Source organism: Corvus moneduloides, chromosome 6 (assembly GCF_009650955.1).
Source record: "Corvus moneduloides isolate bCorMon1 chromosome 6, bCorMon1.pri, whole genome shotgun sequence".
Taxonomy (NCBI): Eukaryota; Metazoa; Chordata; class Aves; order Passeriformes; family Corvidae; genus Corvus; species Corvus moneduloides.
The window spans coordinates 16,531,035-16,549,433 of NC_045481.1; the positions used below are offsets into that span (position 1 = coordinate 16,531,035).

Here is an 18,399-nt window from a genome sequence, read left to right on the forward strand (position 1 = left end):
GCTGAGACCTTCAGGCTGTTATTTGACTGTTGAATCTCAGACTGTTAAACCTCATCATAAGGCTCCTAGAGACTTCCAGAACTATGAGACTCTGGGCTCCGATGGTGTGTCAAGAGTCAGTAACTTGGTGTGTTGACTTGGAAGAGAACAGAAGGTTGGTAGTGTGTGAGGCACTTTGATCCCATGTGCTTCTCTGAGTCACTGTATTCATTTATTTACATCTAAATTCTACTACACCTTGCTACAGTTTTGATTGTGTCCTTTGCAATTTGTGTATTTTGTGCAGCACAGACCATGCAGGCAATTATATAACAATTCATTTGTCAGGGAAACTGTTGAATGAATTCTGTATAAACTCTGTTCTTGCCCACAGATAATATAGTTTAGGGTTCGGTCATGGTTCAGTAAATACAGTATCAGAAATATGATGTATGAATGATCAGTGTCCTGGTTTAGACAGCAACAAAATACAGGAGTAAGTGGAGAACAGTGGCTTTTAAAGATGTGGGAGTTGTACTCTATAGTATTGTTTCTACCACCACCTCCTCTCTAGGTTTTCTAGGGGTTTTTTGTTACAGTAATGAATCCTGTATGATTCTTCTTAGTGATCTGCTCATCACACCTTCTTGTATCTGTAGCTGTTACACCATTAATATTGCCTTGTCCTTTCAATTCTCTGGCTTCAGATCTTCTTTGAAACACCTCTCTGCACCCTGGAGCTGATAACTTCCAGCAGTATAATCAGTTTTGTTTCTCTGGTTTGCTTTTAAGTCAAAAGATTGTCTAGACAGATGTCTACTCATGCTATCTGAAGTATGTCATTGTAACACAGCCTTGCTTGTCATCAGATTCCAAAAGGAATATATACTAACAGTTTTCTGGAAACCACCTTGAGAGTGCAATATTGGACATAATTAGTGGATATGTTTAATAAAGAATGTTTTTATAATTTTCTTTTTATATTTTTTCACTCTATGTTTGAAATAACTATCTTTTAGCTTTGGCTAAAAGATAGTTATTTTCTATTTGTGAGACTACAGATCTTCTCCTCCCTCCTCTAGCAGAAAGGATTCATGTCTCCAATCCCAAGAGGGGATTAGGTTTGCTTAGGTTAACATTTGATTTGTTTAATTATTTTACATTTCTTTATACTTTGACCACTCAGCTGGATTAATTACAACTGCATTTTTTTCTCCTGACTATTAGCACTGTTTAGCTTTATTTTCTCCTAATCTTTCATCTCATCTGCTGTGTGTTCCAAGGGGGTCATAAGGCAGGGACTGCTGGAGTGCTGAGCCTGTACATTGTTAAGCACCAACTTCTTGGACCCCCCATGACCTGTCAGACTGCAAGACACACACATGGTTTGTTCTAGGATTAAGTATTTGTTGTCATGTTTATGCGTTGCTTCTTTACAGTTACCCATGTTGTTTAAATTAGACAACTGGAATGCAGAGCATGCTGTACTATATGGAGTTGTCATCTGAGGGATTAAGGCTTATTTGAATTGGTGCTTTGATGTGGTCAGCTTTGGTCAGCTGCTGCAGTTGAAAATCAGATGGAAACTTGTGTAACACAGCGCAGCATTCTGCTACAGTTCTCAGCACTTAACCTGCTAACCCTCAACAGAAGGGAGGGATTTCTTCTTCTTTTTCCTCTTTTTTTTCTTGAAGCTGACATTTTATCAATTCTTTCTGTATTGTAACTGTTCACCTCAGGCTGCAGAACTGTAACCAATACAGCAGGAAGGTAACTCCCATTCAGAGTTTTCCTTCCATCTCAGTCAAAACTCACTCAAGAGTCCTGCTAAGGTTGCTAGAGACATGCTACACCTGCTATTGCAGTAAATACAGTGCTTGGGACTGCACACGAGAAGGGATTTTAAAGGCATGCACTAGAGAAAAAGAGAAATAAATTATTAAATTTTGTATTTCTCAATGAAATCTGACTGTTAAGACTTGTATTTTGGGGGAACCAAGAGCAAAACCTTTTTTTGACAAAAGTTAGTGCTTGGAAAGAGTAATATACATTGCACCTGTTAGTGTAGTATGTCAGTAGCACACAGAGAATAAAAGCAGCTGCTTCTTTTAAAATGATGCCAATTTCATTCTGTGAATTCTGTGCAGCAGTGAACATATGCCATCCTACAGGGTTACTGGCTTTGGCAAAAAGTTCAAGCATTCATATGAAATATTTTACTTAATACTTATAGTTTGGAGAGTTTGGAGACTTTTAAAGGAGATGTTTTCTAATTGTGAAACTTCAAAGATACTTTTCCAGAACATCTTTTCAGAAGGTTTGAGATAAATCTAAAAAAATGATCAATCTGTAAAATAAACATTGGGATCTTCGGTGAACCTGAATGTCTAGCTGGCTTTAAGATTTCTTTCTGTCATGTGTTCAACTCTCTTATGTCTTTAAAGGCTTTATGTGCTCAGGGACTTCAGGAGATTAATATTCAAAATATGCTGGTGTTTGTGGTATGAAATTATTTTTCTCATTCTGAAAAAGTTGTCTTGCATCGAAGAAGGAAAATAAAACTCACCTGCCAGGAAGGAAAAGAGATACAAAGTGTTGCTGGCTGCTGGAACTCCAACTAAAGGCAACTTCCATTTTATGACAGGTAAAGCACCAGTGCTCTAGAGGTGCAGTGTCAAAGCTACCCTCCCCTCTCTGCTGTGAGGGCTGACAGCCAGCAGAACTTCAGTGCTGACACTCATCTGGAGTTAAGGTAAAAATCACAGCTTTAAATGACAAAAGTTGGGCACAATTCACAACCATTTGTTGTGTACTGCTTCATTGTTAGAAATTCTATGGGATAGAATTTAATGTTACTTCACGCGGTCTTGTCAGGAGCTGAATTTCTATAACAGGAATTCATGTCAATGTTTATTTACATAATGTTATTTCATACTGAATGCAAATGTTTATTCATTTCTAATCATACTTTTATTTCTAATAATTAATTTTAATCATTATTTATATATTTCTATTCTTTTTAACGACAGGATGCTCTGAAATGTCTACAATTTTTCTCTATTACCCAGAAAGGGGCAAAATACATAAAAGGCAAACTACTGATACAATGGAGGTCAATGGCACAGCCTACCCTTTACATGGAAGGTCTGCAATGCTGCCCTTATTTTCATTAGCTCAGTTGAAATTTTCTCCTTATCTCCTCACATTTCCACAAACTATCCCCCACCATAAGAAGACAGAGGGGCTACAGAAAGTGGAGCTTTCACTATTTCAAAACTGCAGTTTTGTTTCGAATCTCCCCTCTCTACTGTAGCTGTTTTCCTCACCGCAAGTATTTTTAAACCCAAGTTGTTACGAGAGTTACTTCCTGTTACAGTTATGAGGTCAGTGAAACAAGAACAGCAGTGCAATAATATCTCATTGTAATTGCATGGTTTCTTTGTAAAAGCCAGATCACCTCTTATCATAAATCATTTAATATTCATTCTCCATTTTAAAATTACAGAAAAGAAAGGTAGACCAAGTCATGGTGATGATACCCTCTTCTTGTTGCACAGAGATGTTGTAAGGATAACAATGAAAGGCTGTGTGTGGTCCAGACACCAGAGATGAAAAATCATCTTTTTTTTGGTCTTTTACACCTTGTGAGAGCCTCAAGAATAAGGAAATGACATCGGAGCAACTCTTGATGCAGAAATCATTAGGGGCAGTCACTGCTGTGCTTCTTGCAGCAGCCTTTCAATCATAAGCGAATGGGTGTTGTAGAAGGGCAGCCCGTCCACTTCCATCTCTAGACTGGCAGTTTTGCCACTGCGGACCCCGAGCTGCACAAGTGTTTTCAGAAGCTTTTCTTCCTTAAAAAACAAAGAAACGGAGTATAATTAAAATTCTGAATCAGACAAGAGCAGTCACCAAGATCTTTATTTTAATTCTGGGAGAGACTGACCATATCCTCCATATTTATTTTGCCATCAACTTGCAAGTACTATCTCGTCCCAAAGAATATGTTTAGCATCTGGAGCTCAGGGAGTGTCAGATGGTTTATACCCTTGACTGCTATTTAATTACTGAATATTATTGTTCTCCACACTCCCTCAAACAGAACATTAGTGTCAATTCAGAAACATCTATCATTTTTTGCCTGGTTTCAAGTTCCTATATTGCAAAAATCAGAATCAGAGGAACCTCCACCCAAAGTATCTCAAAAATCCATCTGTGGCAGCTGCATCCAGCTGGCTGCAGCTGCATTTTTAAAGAAAAGAACAGAAGGGAAAGAGGATGCACCAGGAGAAAAGGTTATAGAGAGCACCTGGATGGGCTGCACACTCACTTTTCTGCAGCTTCTCTGATCTCTCCGTGCCTTTGGCCCTCTCTTCCCTTTTTCTTACTGATTTTATGAGAATTTTGGTTGCTTAGGGAAGAAGTGGGGACAAAACAACCTCAGAAATTGTGCTTCCTTGGCATGGTCTGAAATAGCATAAACTTTGTTTAGAACTAGTTATTTTCTTGGTTAACTAATATAAGCAGATAACAAAGCATGTTCCAAGCTGAGCTGTAAAAGTACACAGAGGGAACAAAATGCTTTTTTGTGAGCTATGGGCCAGTTAGCATTGTGGGATGAAAAGATGGAATAAAATGAGCTCTGAAAAAACCACAGGGAACAGTGAAATTTGAAGATCTGGTTTCAAGTGGACGCATGTCTGCCATCAACGGCTCTGCTTTTCATTTGTTATGAAATGTACACAGTAAAACTCTTTCTATTTTTTTAGCATTTACTATACTGAGAATTTATTTCTTGAATTCTATTAATAAAAATCCAAGAAAACAAAAATCCTAGCTTCCCCTACGCCAACCCGGTGATAAGTTATGTAAGACCTTGAAACACTCACCTACCTATCTTTTCCTGCCTTTCTTTGCTAGGAATGCCTTTTCTGGTCTTTGTCTACCATGCCATTTCCACTTGCATGGAAATTGCTACTGGAACAGTCCTACCAGTGTCCTTGACAAAGAGTTCTCTAGGTTTTAACACTTCTTGTTTGACATTACCACACAATAAACTCCAGCAAAGTTCTTTATCTCCTGGACACAAATGAATCATGAAAAAAAAATTATAACGTTAAAATATCTACTCTTATCAAATGTTAGGACTTTTTCCAGGAACACTTCTAAACCACAAAGAATACAGGAGCTGTAGATCTGAATTTAGACACAATATGGTTGTATTTTACACAATAGAGTACATGGTCAAAATGTAATCATTTCTGAATGAAGCAAAGCATGCCCTGTATGACCAATTCAGTTTAATTTTGTAACTTGCTTTCTGAATGCACTTTCTAAAGATCTGTCTTTTATTTCCTGGTAAAACATCCTAGTTCTTAGCTGCAACAAAATTAAATGAGGGTCTGGTTTTCTACTAAAGGAGAAATATGCATAGTTACATGGTGTCAGCAGTGATGCATCTATGTAAGGAAATTATCAGGATACATTAGTAGCATGAAATTTGCTACTTTGTAATTTATAAAATTATAAATATACATCAGTTTATATCATATGAATGTTCATATATATGAATGCAAATATACAACTGATCTTTCTGCACTACAGAGGTTTCTCTTAGCACTGAGTGTATCTAAATGCTTAAGGACAAAGGAGATCTCCTGTGTCGCAAAAGAGATGCCCAAATTGGATACACAAAATGTAATCTCTAAAATGAACGGTTTCTGCTACGTATTTACATATTAGAGCTCTCTGATCTGCTTATATGAGGTAAAAAAGTTTGCTTGCTTAATGCTACGTAACTATGCCTGATAAACCATAGTTTGTCATCAAATGCTACTGTTTCCATTTGTAATAAGCAAATACAATGTACAGCAGCACGCTTCCTTAGCTGTACAGTGCTGCAATTTGACCACAGTTCTCTCTTTAGTAAATCATTATGTTGGGAGTGGAGTAACCAGAAAAAATAATCAGAAAAATAGAAAAATACCTTGTTAGTTTGTGCTTCATTCACGGGAACAACTTCCTTATGAATGGCAAAGGTAATAAAGCATACTAAAAATACATCACACCTTCATATATTTATAATATAGTTCATATTCTTAGAGGTCATCATTTAAAAAAACCCCAAACGATACAGTTAATACGCTGCCATTAATGAAGAGTTCAGTAAAAGAACAAATGATTGATATATTAACCTGATTGTGAGATGCAATGAAATGCAGAGTTGACCGTAAGATGTTTAGCATTAGCTACATTTGGATAAGTATGAATGAATTAATTTCATTACAGTCACTTTGATATAACAATACTACAAACATCTGAAAAGCCAAGCCAATACCATAATCAAATTAGTAGGTAAGCAAAGGTAAAGGTAAGCAAAGATTGTTTAGGTCCAATTGTTTCTTGCTCCTGCAGTTCTCGCCACGGAACAAATGCTTTGCAGCATCTGTCGCTAAGATGTGTGTAAAGGCTGATCCATGAGCACAGAACAATCTGAGTTTGCTGTTCAGTGGGAAGGGAGAGCTCCACAGTTCTGGGGTTTGGCAGCACAGCCCTGACACTGCTTGAACAAGAGCCTGCAGGGAAATAATGTTGGTGTTTCAGGGGAAGTCTTCACTTAGTAATTATGACCTACAGCATTCATGGAAGTGACATTTTTTGAACAAAAATAAAGCACATGATAAGACAGCTGTCTGCTGCTTAGGCACTCCTTCAAATGTCCTCTTTTCAATTACAAATACAACTATAAACACCAAGATGGATCTGTGTGGTGTTGCTCTTTATCTCACTAGGGCAATTATTATACCATTAAATGAAGATGAATTTTGCAGAAAGTAGCCATATAAACATAAATGGTCTGATTTTTTTATACTAATGGAGTATGTGAATACTAATGTATTCAATCTTCTGCATTGTTCACTGTTGTGTGATTTATAATTAAAGATATAATATTTTCTTGTCTGACATTTAGTCATTTTCTCTCCTCCAGAAAACTGTTTCCATTAATTTTATCTCAATAGATTTTTGTATTGCACTTTCAGTAGCCCATTATTGGCTCATTAATATTCCCAGCTGTATAGCTTAGTAAAACAAAAACAAGAAGGTTTTCCTGTACACAGTATGACATTTAATTACACTATCTCATTACCAGGAATTTTGATCATAGTAATTTTAGGATGCATTAATTTAAAGGTCAAAAACCAGTAGATGCCACTGGAAAAAACATTGAAAACTGAAAAGTAATTAATCTATTTTATGAAAAGACTGTGCTAAAAAGGGCCATATAAGCTTTGTTAAACTATATGGCTGTGCCAAGTGTTGGTATCAGTTTCAGTTTTACGACCTCTGGATAAAAAACTAAGATAGCAAGAACTAAAAAAAAATGGTGAGATCTACTCTAAAATACTTAAAAGGTGCTTTGTTGGAATTTCATGCAGAATGTGCTGTCATCTCAGGAGAAAAGCTTCTTTGTTTTGGACAGTTTCTATGGTAGATGGATTGCATTTTGCTTAGCATTCTTGGAGGTCACAAACTTAATGCTTTTGTCCAAATCTCTATAGAGGCACTCAGCCAATAAAGCCGAATTTTGAAGTTCCTAAGTTATTGCAAATACGTGGAACAAACCTTATTTAATCATTAAGAGTGTGTGTGTGTGTGTGTGTGTGTATATATAGACAGATTTTTTTTAACCACTGCCAAGTTAAAAATAGAGGCACGTGCTTAGCAGGATGAGCACAGATCACAGTCATTTCTCACCCCTCTCAGTTATTTTACTTTTTCTCAGTCTGAAACCTTTGCATTCCCAGAATATCACACTGTACAGAGCTGCATTAGTCAAAACACATTTAAAAATATTCATGTACAAGTTTTTCTCCAACTTTAATTTAGAAACATTCAAAACTAATTGTAGAAAGGTTCCAGAAAGGTGGAAAGATCAGAAGTACGGTACAAAGATCAGAAGTATGGAGTGGCTACTGCATAAGAACTGTGACTTGATTTTGGAAGCAGACATCTAAAGGACACTAAAACAGAGAGTTATAAAATCATGAATGATGCTAAGGAAGCAAACAGGGAATTTTAATCACTGTATCTCGATACAGGGATTTCTTGGATTGCCCATAAAATTGTAGCACTGTCTTCTGCTTGAAGTTAGAAGACATGAACACATTCATATTGAAGGATTTTTATTTGCAACCTGTTTTGGATCCTTTGTGGAACAGTCTAAGTACAGTGTGGCTGCTTCTTCACAAGGAATCCCCAAAAGTCCCTGAAGACCTTGTGTCTTAGGTTACAATGTAAGATGTAACCAAAAGTATGTATTCTATCACCAGCTCTTAAAACCAGGTGGGGCAGGGTTCTTTGTCTCTTCCATGACACATCCCTGATAACTCCCTCCAGGAGATATCTTCTGTTAATGGGCCATCCAGCCTCACTGCATGACTCATAGAATTACATCATCCCGTTGTGAGATGCTCCACCCAGGGGGAGGAACCAAGCATTCCTACCTGGATATATTCTGAGGTGTGGAACACCACAATGAGCCCTCACCTACTGGGTTCCCAGAGGACAAGAGCTACATAACCACCACTGGACCTTCAGAGGAAGACCAGACCCTTCTACAGGATCACTGCTTCTACAGAACCGTATCTACCACTTCAAAGAGGGCTTCAGCCACCCCTTCATGGGACTGCTGCCACCACCCTGCCCAGCAGGGTGTCAGGTCATATCCTGACTCTGTCAGGTTAAGCCAGTATTTCTGTATTATTGCCTTGTTATATATACTAGTAAAGAACTGTTATTCCTATTTCTCATATAATTGCCTGAAAGCCCCTTAATTTCAAAATTATAGTAATTTGGAGGGAAGGGGGTTACATTTTCCATTCCAAGGGAGGCTCCTGCCTTCCTTAGCAGACACCTGTCTTTTAAACCTTGTGAAGGTAAGGTATTGAACTGGACTAGGCAGGATTCAGCAGCTGGTGGCCACTTCCATCTATGTGTCATGAGCAAGTCTCAACCCCTCATGCACAGGAATTACCTTGGTGACGGACGGAAGTGCCGGCAGCCAGAGCCTCTGGCCCGGTGCCCGTGGAAAGCCGACGGCTCTGCGCAGGTAGCGGTCGTGGATCTCACAGGAGCGCAGCACAGACAGAGCACAGGCGATGGCATAGCCACCCCAGTTAGAGACCCCTGCAAAAGTGACACTGAAACCAGACTGCAAAAATTGGCTGCTTAGTGTCCAGAGTGTGTCAGAGACACCTGGGTTAGGAACAGAGAAATCTGAGCCCAAGAACAATACGGACCATCCAGTTCACAAGTTGGTCCTTGCTGAACACCTCTCTCTCACTGTGAATTTTATTTCATGCTGGTGTATAAGAGAATTTTAACTGTAACATTCAACTTCAGTTGAATATTAAGAATGTACATTTGTCCTTGAGTGATTATTGAAAGAACTTATCTCTTTGTAAAGGAGCAATATGACTAATTTATGCCTGATACGAGCACACTCACAGAAGTTTATCAATTATACTGAAAATTTGTATGTACACAGACATTTTAATTCCCACACAGATCACTTCTGCAGTCTTCCTTATGGATTTTTGTTATTGAGTAACCTGGTCTAGTGAAAGGTTTCCTGCCCATGGCAGGAGGAGTAGGAACTGGATGATCTTCAAGGTTCATTGAAACCCAAGCCATTTTTGGATGGATTCTATGGTTCTGTGATTTTATACAATGTGTGATTTTTCAAGAATACTCAGGATTTGCCCTATGTCCAATTAAATACACTTTGTTCATTGAACATTCTCAATTTTCAGTCAGTTCTTCTGAAGCAACAGGTCCTTAACTCTTCAGAAAATGTACATAATACTGAGATAGATTCGTTTGCCAGGGAAAAGACAAATGTTTCCTTGTCAGTTCTATTCTCAAACACCAGCTACTCTCCCACCCCACCAAAAATCCCTTACCAGCTACAACAGTAAAATCAGCTTCAACATCACAAGCTATAACATCTCCATTTTTTATGTGCTTCTTTACAGCATCTTTTACTTTGCCCATTCCTAATTCATTTCCTCCATCTCCAACACCTTTATAAAAGAGAAGAAGACAAAATGAGTATGAACACAGCATATAAATGACAATCCCTCTAGAAGGCATCCAGTGTCTTCCCCACAGTTGCTGTGACAGTTCACAGCTCCATATGAGATGGTTTATCCTTTTTCATCCACACTGCCTAAAAACAGAAGACTGTGAATGAAATAGCTGAAAGCATCATCTATTACATGCCAGCCTCTAGGTTTATACAAGCAATGTACACTGTACATTGTGTGCATACAAAAGAGATCAAAACTATCAAGTGGTTGTGAACTGCAGACAGAATTAAGACAATAAACTTTGCTTATGGAAGGTCTTACATGAGTGTTCTATGTACTGCATTATCACAAGTACATCAAGAGAGAGAAGATAGAAAATTAAACCAAAATAAACCTGAGAAATTAGCTGGCAATTCTATAATACAGCAAGCATAGAAAACTTTGGCTTGTTACAAGCTTTAATCAAAAAAAACCAGAATAGAAATAGTAACTACTGCAGAAAGACAAGCAAAAATATACATAAGGATTTGGGCAGAAGTAGGCCTGACTGCACTGCCCATCTGTTTGATACAGATCACTAATGTGCCACAGTACCCAAAGAGCCCAGCCCTGTGTACTATTACTGTTTTCATTTTCCATAGTCATTTACCAAAACGACAGCTAGTCTTTATTTTTTAAAGTGCTCTTATGTACTGGATGTGGGGCATTGATTTTTGTTGCACAAATAGAAATACTGTGTATTTGTCTTAGTGATTTTAGTGAAATTAGTGGGATCTGTGTAATTTCAGAAAAATTCTGGGCAACCCTATATTTAGGACATAAAGTTGTCAGATGTCATTTAGAGACCTGGAGATGAAGGTAACATATAAACTAGCAGTTTACATAAAAGCTGGATAGCACCTCTAATCTCTCATCAATATATTAAAAACATACTAAAAAATTTCATCTATTTAGTTGGAAACTAAAATTTCTCTTTCATCTGTTAGTCTGAATGGCATTGTCTTCAATTTGAAGATTTTACAGAAAAATCCTAGACAATGTCTGTGAAACAGAACAGTGAAGAGCTCCAAGTCCTTGCTGCAATGTATCAGATTTGAATTTGAAATATGACTGTGCTCTAATGCATAGCATGTGTTACAGGAGAGAAATTACAATATTTATAATTTACACTTCAGCCCTGAAAACTGGTAAATTTAACACTTTTAGTTACTGCATAAATATCTCATGTGTCTGTAGCAAATTTCTTCTTTAAGTGAAATGGAAAGTTATTTCTCAGCAGCAATTTTTTATTTGATTCCTTAAGTCTATCCAGTCAAGTGGGGCATAACTGAGTGACACATAGCTTACGTAAAATGATTTGCCATGGAACAGCTACTTTTTTTTATCTTTAATAATCTGCTCACATTTATTTCACCATTGGGAGTTAATGGTGCTTTCAAAAATCTGTTCATTGGTAGTACTTTTCAAACAGGTATTGATTCAATCCTGGTGCTTCTATCCTCATATATAAATATGGAAGTTCTGCTTTGTAAGAATCTGATTTTTCTTATACTCAAAATTTTTGCTCCTAATATTCTTTAAAAAGGCTAAGATGAATTTCTTGTCCCATGAAGATAACCAACAGTTTCTTTAACTGAAAGATATCCACTGCTCAGGGCTTTTTCTATCAGTCCTGCTTTGCTTTTCTTGTCTTTGTGGGAGTCCTGTCACCAGGATGGCAGCACAATTAGGAGATCTACTGCTGTGGATGTATCCCATTTGTGTGACACTGGGAGGAAAAGAACACCCCACTGAAAAAGTCTCCTGTCCCATCTGTTTTCTTCTTCCTCCACACATTGCCAGAGATCTGTTTTACTGTAGATCTCCAGAGTGAAATTCACCTGTGCAAACACAGCCATCCACACATGAGCCAGTCAGTTACACTGCTTTTAAAGTCAGCAGAAAGAAACACTCCCTTCACACATTCAGTTCATCTCACCCCAAGGCAGACATCTCAAATATAGATGTCTGAAAATAGGCAAGATAAATCCTCTTCTAAAGGCCCAATTGCTTTCCAGGCAAAGGAAAAATAGTTCTGCTGGATCTTCCATGCACGTTCCCACTGACTACATTGTTTTCTGAAACTACATTCATGAAATATGCAGGAGATGCCAGTCTTCTGTGCTAAAAATCTTTATGAAAGGGAAATGTGTGACCCCATTTTTTCATGCAGTACTTTGGAAAGCTTTTAATCAGCTCCTACATAAATAGCATATAGCTATGTCAATTGTATGACAGCTGAAAAAAGTCATATGTGGTTCCAGTACATCTCTTAATCTTTCATTTCAGTCTTATGTGGAAAATTAGTCCCTTCCAAACTCAGCCTTTCATGTTTTCTTACTCTGTGAATTCCTCAAGGCTGCTCCTTACTCCCTGAGTTTTTAGGATGTCAGTACCCATACAATTGTAAGCATTGCTCATGCTTTGTCTGTGGTCAAACTACAGGATCAGATTTTTTTAAAAACACAGATCTTGTTTTAAATGGAACTTGACAGCAATTAATCAGCATGTAACAAATACTCTAACATTTCCCCTCTCCACCTTCTGACACAGTGGTTCTTGCCATGGAGCATACTATATAAAGAACTTCTGTAGGCTGAAAACTTGATCTTTCTAGTATTCTAGCCCATAAGGCTATTCGAGTACTCCACCCTAATGATGTACAATGTTTGCATTTATTTTGGAACCAGTCATATGCCTCCAAATTCCTACTGACCATATAGAAAGTTGAAGATAGCCCCTCCAGAAAAAAATTGATCCTCATCAGTAGCAATACACTGCTATCAGTAATGGGACAAGACACAAAGGCCACAGCCCAGTGGCTAAGTTAAACTAAGCTTTGCAGAAACGCATTGAAAAACCCAACAGCCAACCCAAGAAATTGCTGCCCATTTACAAAAAACAGATACAAAAAATTAGTGTGATAAGCAAAACAAGAAATGTTAACTAGGTAACAGACAGTGCAAGAAACAATTACAGTTTTTTTCTATAGATACTCAATTAGTTCCCCAGAGCAGAATACCCACATACACAAATGCCGTGGGAGATGAGAGCAGATTCCTTCATTGTCCTTTGAAGCCTCCGACTTGTTAAACTATTTTCTATGCAGATATCTCTTTAGAGAAAGTTCACAGCACTGAGACATAGTGAATCTGAATAACTGCTTTTCTTCTTTTTCACAAGCCTGTGGTATTTTTTATTAATTGCAATTTGTAGAATATTTGAATATTCAGAGAATGTTTGAAACAAACTACATTCTGCTGAATAGATTCAAATTCTCAGCTGGCAGAACATTCCTAACTCCAGCAAATGAATAATATACCTTGAGCTGCTGAGGGAGATATTTGAAGAGATTAGGGTATTTTTACTAAAGGAATCAGGTTGTGATGTTATGTAAGTAGCTGGAGAGATCAAGTTCTTGTATCAACAACCTAAAATCAGGGACAAGAGTTGAAACTAACAGCAGCAGATAAAGCTCTGAGGCATTTTGCCAGACATCTTTACAAAACAGAGCTTCTCCTATACTTAGTCGATCTTTGTCCTCTGTTGAGATTGCCAAGACAGTGCCATCTAGAGTACTTCCTTTTGAATGTTGGAAGGTACTTCTTATGAATAGGAAAAAAACTGAATTAAATCTAAATACAAAGTATTGCAAATTTTACAATAATAAAAAAAATCAGTGAAGTCCTCTGCTGCACAGCTTTTAAATGATACCAATACAGTGAAATCAGACCATGAATTAACTCTGCAGAAGCTCTCTAAATTCTGTGGAAACATTTGAAAAACAACAAAACTGAGAAGCCAAAGTTCCCATACTTTTGGTAACACTTAGAAGCAAGTCCACAGCACTATAAGAAGAAAAAAAGCTAAATTAGCAGACATGTTCTGATGTGGCAGTCTGGCCTGGGTACTTATTTCCAATTTAATTTTAATATTTATAGGGATTATATATCTCCAAACCTCTCATTTGGGCCACACATGGTAGCAGGAAGCATTTGATTGTACAAGAATGTTGTACAATGGTCTATGGCATATTTTTTCAAAACCAGATACGAATAAGTTTTCAAGAAAAAAAGGTTTATTGCCTAAAGAGAGGAGCAGCATGCTGACAAAAGCAATCTCGTTAGAGGGACTAGCAAAGGGCAATGTTGTTTTGGTGGGAAGGACAAGGCATTCCTTTAAGGATTCTTACTGTACACACATATTTTGTTAGAGAAGGCACTATTATAATAGATGCAAGTATGTAATTCCTGCTTAAAGGGATGTACTGCTAAAGACAATATAAACAAAGATTCTATCCAGATTGCTGATTTAACTTAGGTGTAACAATCATAAACCCAATACTTTAATAAGTAATGTTACCATCCAATAACCATTTACTTTCTATGCTGCCTTTAACACATAAAATACAGAATGGATTCACTATTAAAAACTCCACTTAGAGTGTATGTACATACACTTACGTACAGGTAATACACCTGGCCTTGCTTTTTTTCCCTTAAATAACTTTGAAATCAACTTTTTTTTTTTTTTTTGACTGTGAGAATCCTATAATAGAAACTTGCCATTTTTCTCCAGCAATGGTCTCTTCAAATTCAACCAACAAATGGCTGTAGCCTGAAAGCAGCTACTCAACACCTGCCTCCTGCTCCCCTTCACTACCACTAAGAGGTCCTGTTTTGTGCTTCTCTTGCTTCTGAGAAGTCACACAAACTCACACTTACCTGTTGTTGTGACCCCTGGAATGGTTTGTGCAGCTAAAAATAGTTCATCTATGGGATCCACAAGATGTTTAATGTTAACTTTCCTGGCATTGTAATAATTGCCATCAGCAGCCATCCCAGCACGCTCTATTGCTATCAGGTGATCAAATCTGGTTAGAGGTGAATGAAAAAACAGAGGGGAAAAGTCAAAGCTGTGATTTTCACATGAAAAATTCTTCTGTTGGCTGCTTGTGCTTGGTTCTACTTCTTGACCATTTGGGATTCAAGGTAAAACTTGGATACTGTTTTGTTATTTCTGAATGTAGTTCTCTGTGGGTTTTTTTTTCAAAGGTTAGCTCAGTTTTTTTTTTAATAGCTTTAGTGCAGCTCCCCCAAACCACATTTGCTATCAAGAAATGGAGAAGCTCATGCAATCCTCCTAGCCAGCAATCGTTTGGGTCAGCCATCTGGCCTGCCTCTGTTCCACATTAAAGCAGGTGGTATCTTGTAAAATATTAATACACTTGCACTCTGCGAGTGTATTCAAAGAAAACAAAAAAGTGGAAAACTAATGATCATCTAAATCCGTGTTAGTGCAAATATATTTTCTGCTTAAAGTACATTGCTTGACAAATATTCAACTGTTTCTAGTTAGGCAATGTGTGGGTTTGGGTCTTTAGATTTGGGGGATTTATTTTTTAAGTGTATGGCTATTTTGTTGGTTATGAAAGCAGGCAGATGTGCTGCGGCTCTCCTACATTTTAAGTAGAACTTTAGTACTCAGTTCTGCCACTGTATGTTAGAATTAAGTTATTTTGCTTCTGTTTCTCCAATTTTACTGTCAAGAGATTACTAATTCTGCTGAATTACTTAATGTTCTTGTGGGTGGGTATCTACAGTGATTCTAGAGACCTTCAGCAGGTTAGTTGTCTACCTAAAAAATTACTTCAGCTTTTTGGGACTAAGGGACCAATTTAAATAGAATCTGCCTGTACTTTTATTAAGCATAGCTATAAAAGACATTTTTAAAACAATACACAAAAAATGAAAACAGTATCATGCATACTATTACAGTACACACTAACCTGTGGAAAGAAATGGGAATTGAATAAGCTAATGAAGCAAATACCAGGGTGAAAGACCTTTTTATTAAAGAATACAAACTGAAGGCAACTACATTAAAATACTTTATGAGGAAAGATGAATAAAAATGAGTAATGTATGCCTACTTCAAGGAAATTTAAGTTGCCTGCTAAGTCATGAAATGAACAAACAGCTACTTAGCAAATTCTCCAGTGCATTAACCCTAATCACACCACTACAAACACACAAGACTATTAAGTCAGGTCATATTCCCCAGTTGTCATACTAGAGCTAAAGCTCTAGAAAATGAACACACTCCACAGCTCTTTTCTTAGCTCTTTCACTGATTTTGATATAATACTTTTTGATCTCACTGATTTAAAAATTGGTAAAATAATATATAGTGTGTGTATATATATTTCCAGAATAACAGCTGAAAAACTTCTAGCAGTTTTTTGAAGGAAAAGAGCTATTGATATATGAAGAATTGTTTCCTTTTTGTACCCCAGAAGTGCATAATTGCAGAATAATGTGGAATTCTGTACTCTGTGTGTGGTCCAATAACAGTGTTTGGGTTCGAAGTTTGTTCTGCTCATTCCAAGTCTTAAGGATTTACTTGTAGCCATTGTGCCTTCTCAGACCATGGTCCTTATTTTTATTATAGTTTTGCACAGTAGAGGTGTGACCCATTCTCAGAAACGGAATACGTACCTAGGTCTTCCAGGATTCCCATTCTCACACAAAAACATTAAAGCTGAATCAGCATTTTGCCTTTGATAACTCAGTAGAGGGATGGGTTTCTTCAGGATTCCTAAAGGAAAGCAAAATGAAATTCAGATACTAAATACTTTTCCTTTTGTTTGATGTGTGTTTGAGTGAATTTAAAAAAAAAAAAAGAAAGCAAAATTGCTAGAACAGTAAGAATTAAAATCAAGAACTTTATACAATTCTTGATGAGGTCCCTGTATTTTTATTTTAATTTAAACTTGTTTCAATGTAAATGCTATTAAACAGGACCTTGAGGTAGAAAACAGGTCTACAAGAATAAGAGCAGACATCCAGAATTTATCCCAAGCAACTCATCCAGAATCAGTACCCAGATATGTACACATTAACTTGATGCCAGCTAGGTTTAACAAAATGTCATCGTAGCAATGCTGAGCAGAGCTTAGAGGATGAATTCTGATTCATTCTCTGGGGAAAAAAACTCCTGTACTAAGTGACAGATTAAAACTGAAGCAAGCCTTGGCTCAAATTAGAAAGATAAAAACTGAAAAAAACCGTGTCTCTTACCTAGTTGAACAGCTTCTTCCATAATCTTTTTATTCAGATCCATGGCTCGCTGATCTGTAACTATGGCAACCTGCTTCTCCAAGGCCTGCAGCATGGCTGCGATGGCAAGGGCTCCCGGGGGGCCGTCGTTCTCCTCGGGCGGCTCGTGGGCGCAGTGGGTGGGAAATCCCGTGGTTATCAGCACGGAGCCAGCGTGGGACAGCGCCAGGCAGGCCCGCAGCAGCTCACCCCGGCGCCGCAGGTGCACCACGCCCCGCTCTCCTAGACAAGTGGTTTTAGAGAGAGCGGTACACTTCTGGGTATCACTCTCCTGGCCAAGTTCCCTCTGGGTGAAAGTACATACTTTAGTGACATAAAATGGGTTTAAAAAAAAAGAGAGGAAAAACTTCTGGTCAAGGCAGGAATTGGGGTAATTTCCTCAGGAAACCTAAGATGATGTAGGATATGAGTAATGAAGATAATGGGCTGTTCTTCCAGGTTAAGAATGTCCAATTCTGAAAATTATTATAACTAGCATTTCTAGGTATGAGTGCAAATAGCTTTTTCTGAGAGCTTATTGCATATTGTTTCCTTTCCTTTAGCCCTCTGCTTTCCTTTGACAGTCTTGCTAGACCAGGTTTAGCTACTGAAGCTAGACTGCAACTCAAGCATCCCACACCTTAGTTATAATGCAGACTTCAGATGTGTAAGCTGCTCCTTTGTCTCTATTTAACTCCATCCACTTCGGGAAGAGCTAATTCCCAAATAAATGTCACTTAATGAAATGATTAACCTCAGAAGTGAGGCTTCAGAGACATTGTAAGTTACCTGGGGACTTTTTAAACTCAATGAATACAGTGGTATCCAGGTGACTACTAGAAGTTCTTGTAACACTTCATGTAGTAGAGAACCATGTTATCAGACCTTGAGAAACAGGTGAATATTAACAGAAGTCTCTTCTCATGGGTCAGTCCCTAAATAGGCAACACTGTTTTCTGTGTATGGCTTTCATTGCTCAAACACTTCCTATCCCATGTCCCTTCCCTGTCACTTGGAAAAAAGTTCACAGCTCAGTTCTTTCGATTTGCTAGCACTCAAGAAAACCATGAATACCAGCATGATGGGCTCATAGAGATAAGTCTTCACTGTTGTTTTCCAATCTCCTCACATCTTCATCCTTCTCGCTCCCCTCATCCCCACATTTTCCTCTTTTTGTCCTCAGTTTCCCCTTTGGC

At 37.7% G+C, this 18,399-nt stretch overlaps 1 protein-coding gene across 16 annotated transcripts in view; it reads right to left on the reverse strand.

The window, feature by feature from the left end:
* Positions 1 to 2,876: 2,876 nt before the first annotated feature.
* The window catches only part of DGLUCY (D-glutamate cyclase), a 48,995-nt gene continuing 33,472 nt past the window's right edge, over positions 2,877 to 18,399 (reverse strand). For 12 of the 16 annotated variants that reach the window (XM_032111480.1, XM_032111481.1, XM_032111482.1 and 9 more), the window contains 6 exons: positions 17,186 to 17,446; positions 16,604 to 16,703; positions 14,831 to 14,979; positions 9,942 to 10,061; positions 9,014 to 9,165; positions 4,453 to 6,554 (listed from right to left, as the gene is read on the reverse strand). In XM_032111480.1, the coding sequence (XP_031967371.1) occupies positions 6,327 to 6,554; positions 9,014 to 9,165; positions 9,942 to 10,061; positions 14,831 to 14,979; positions 16,604 to 16,703; positions 17,186 to 17,446 (1,010 nt within the window). In that variant the 3' untranslated portion in view covers positions 4,453 to 6,326. The other 4 variants (XR_004240681.1, XM_032111485.1, XM_032111488.1 and 1 more) reach the window with 4 other exon arrangements.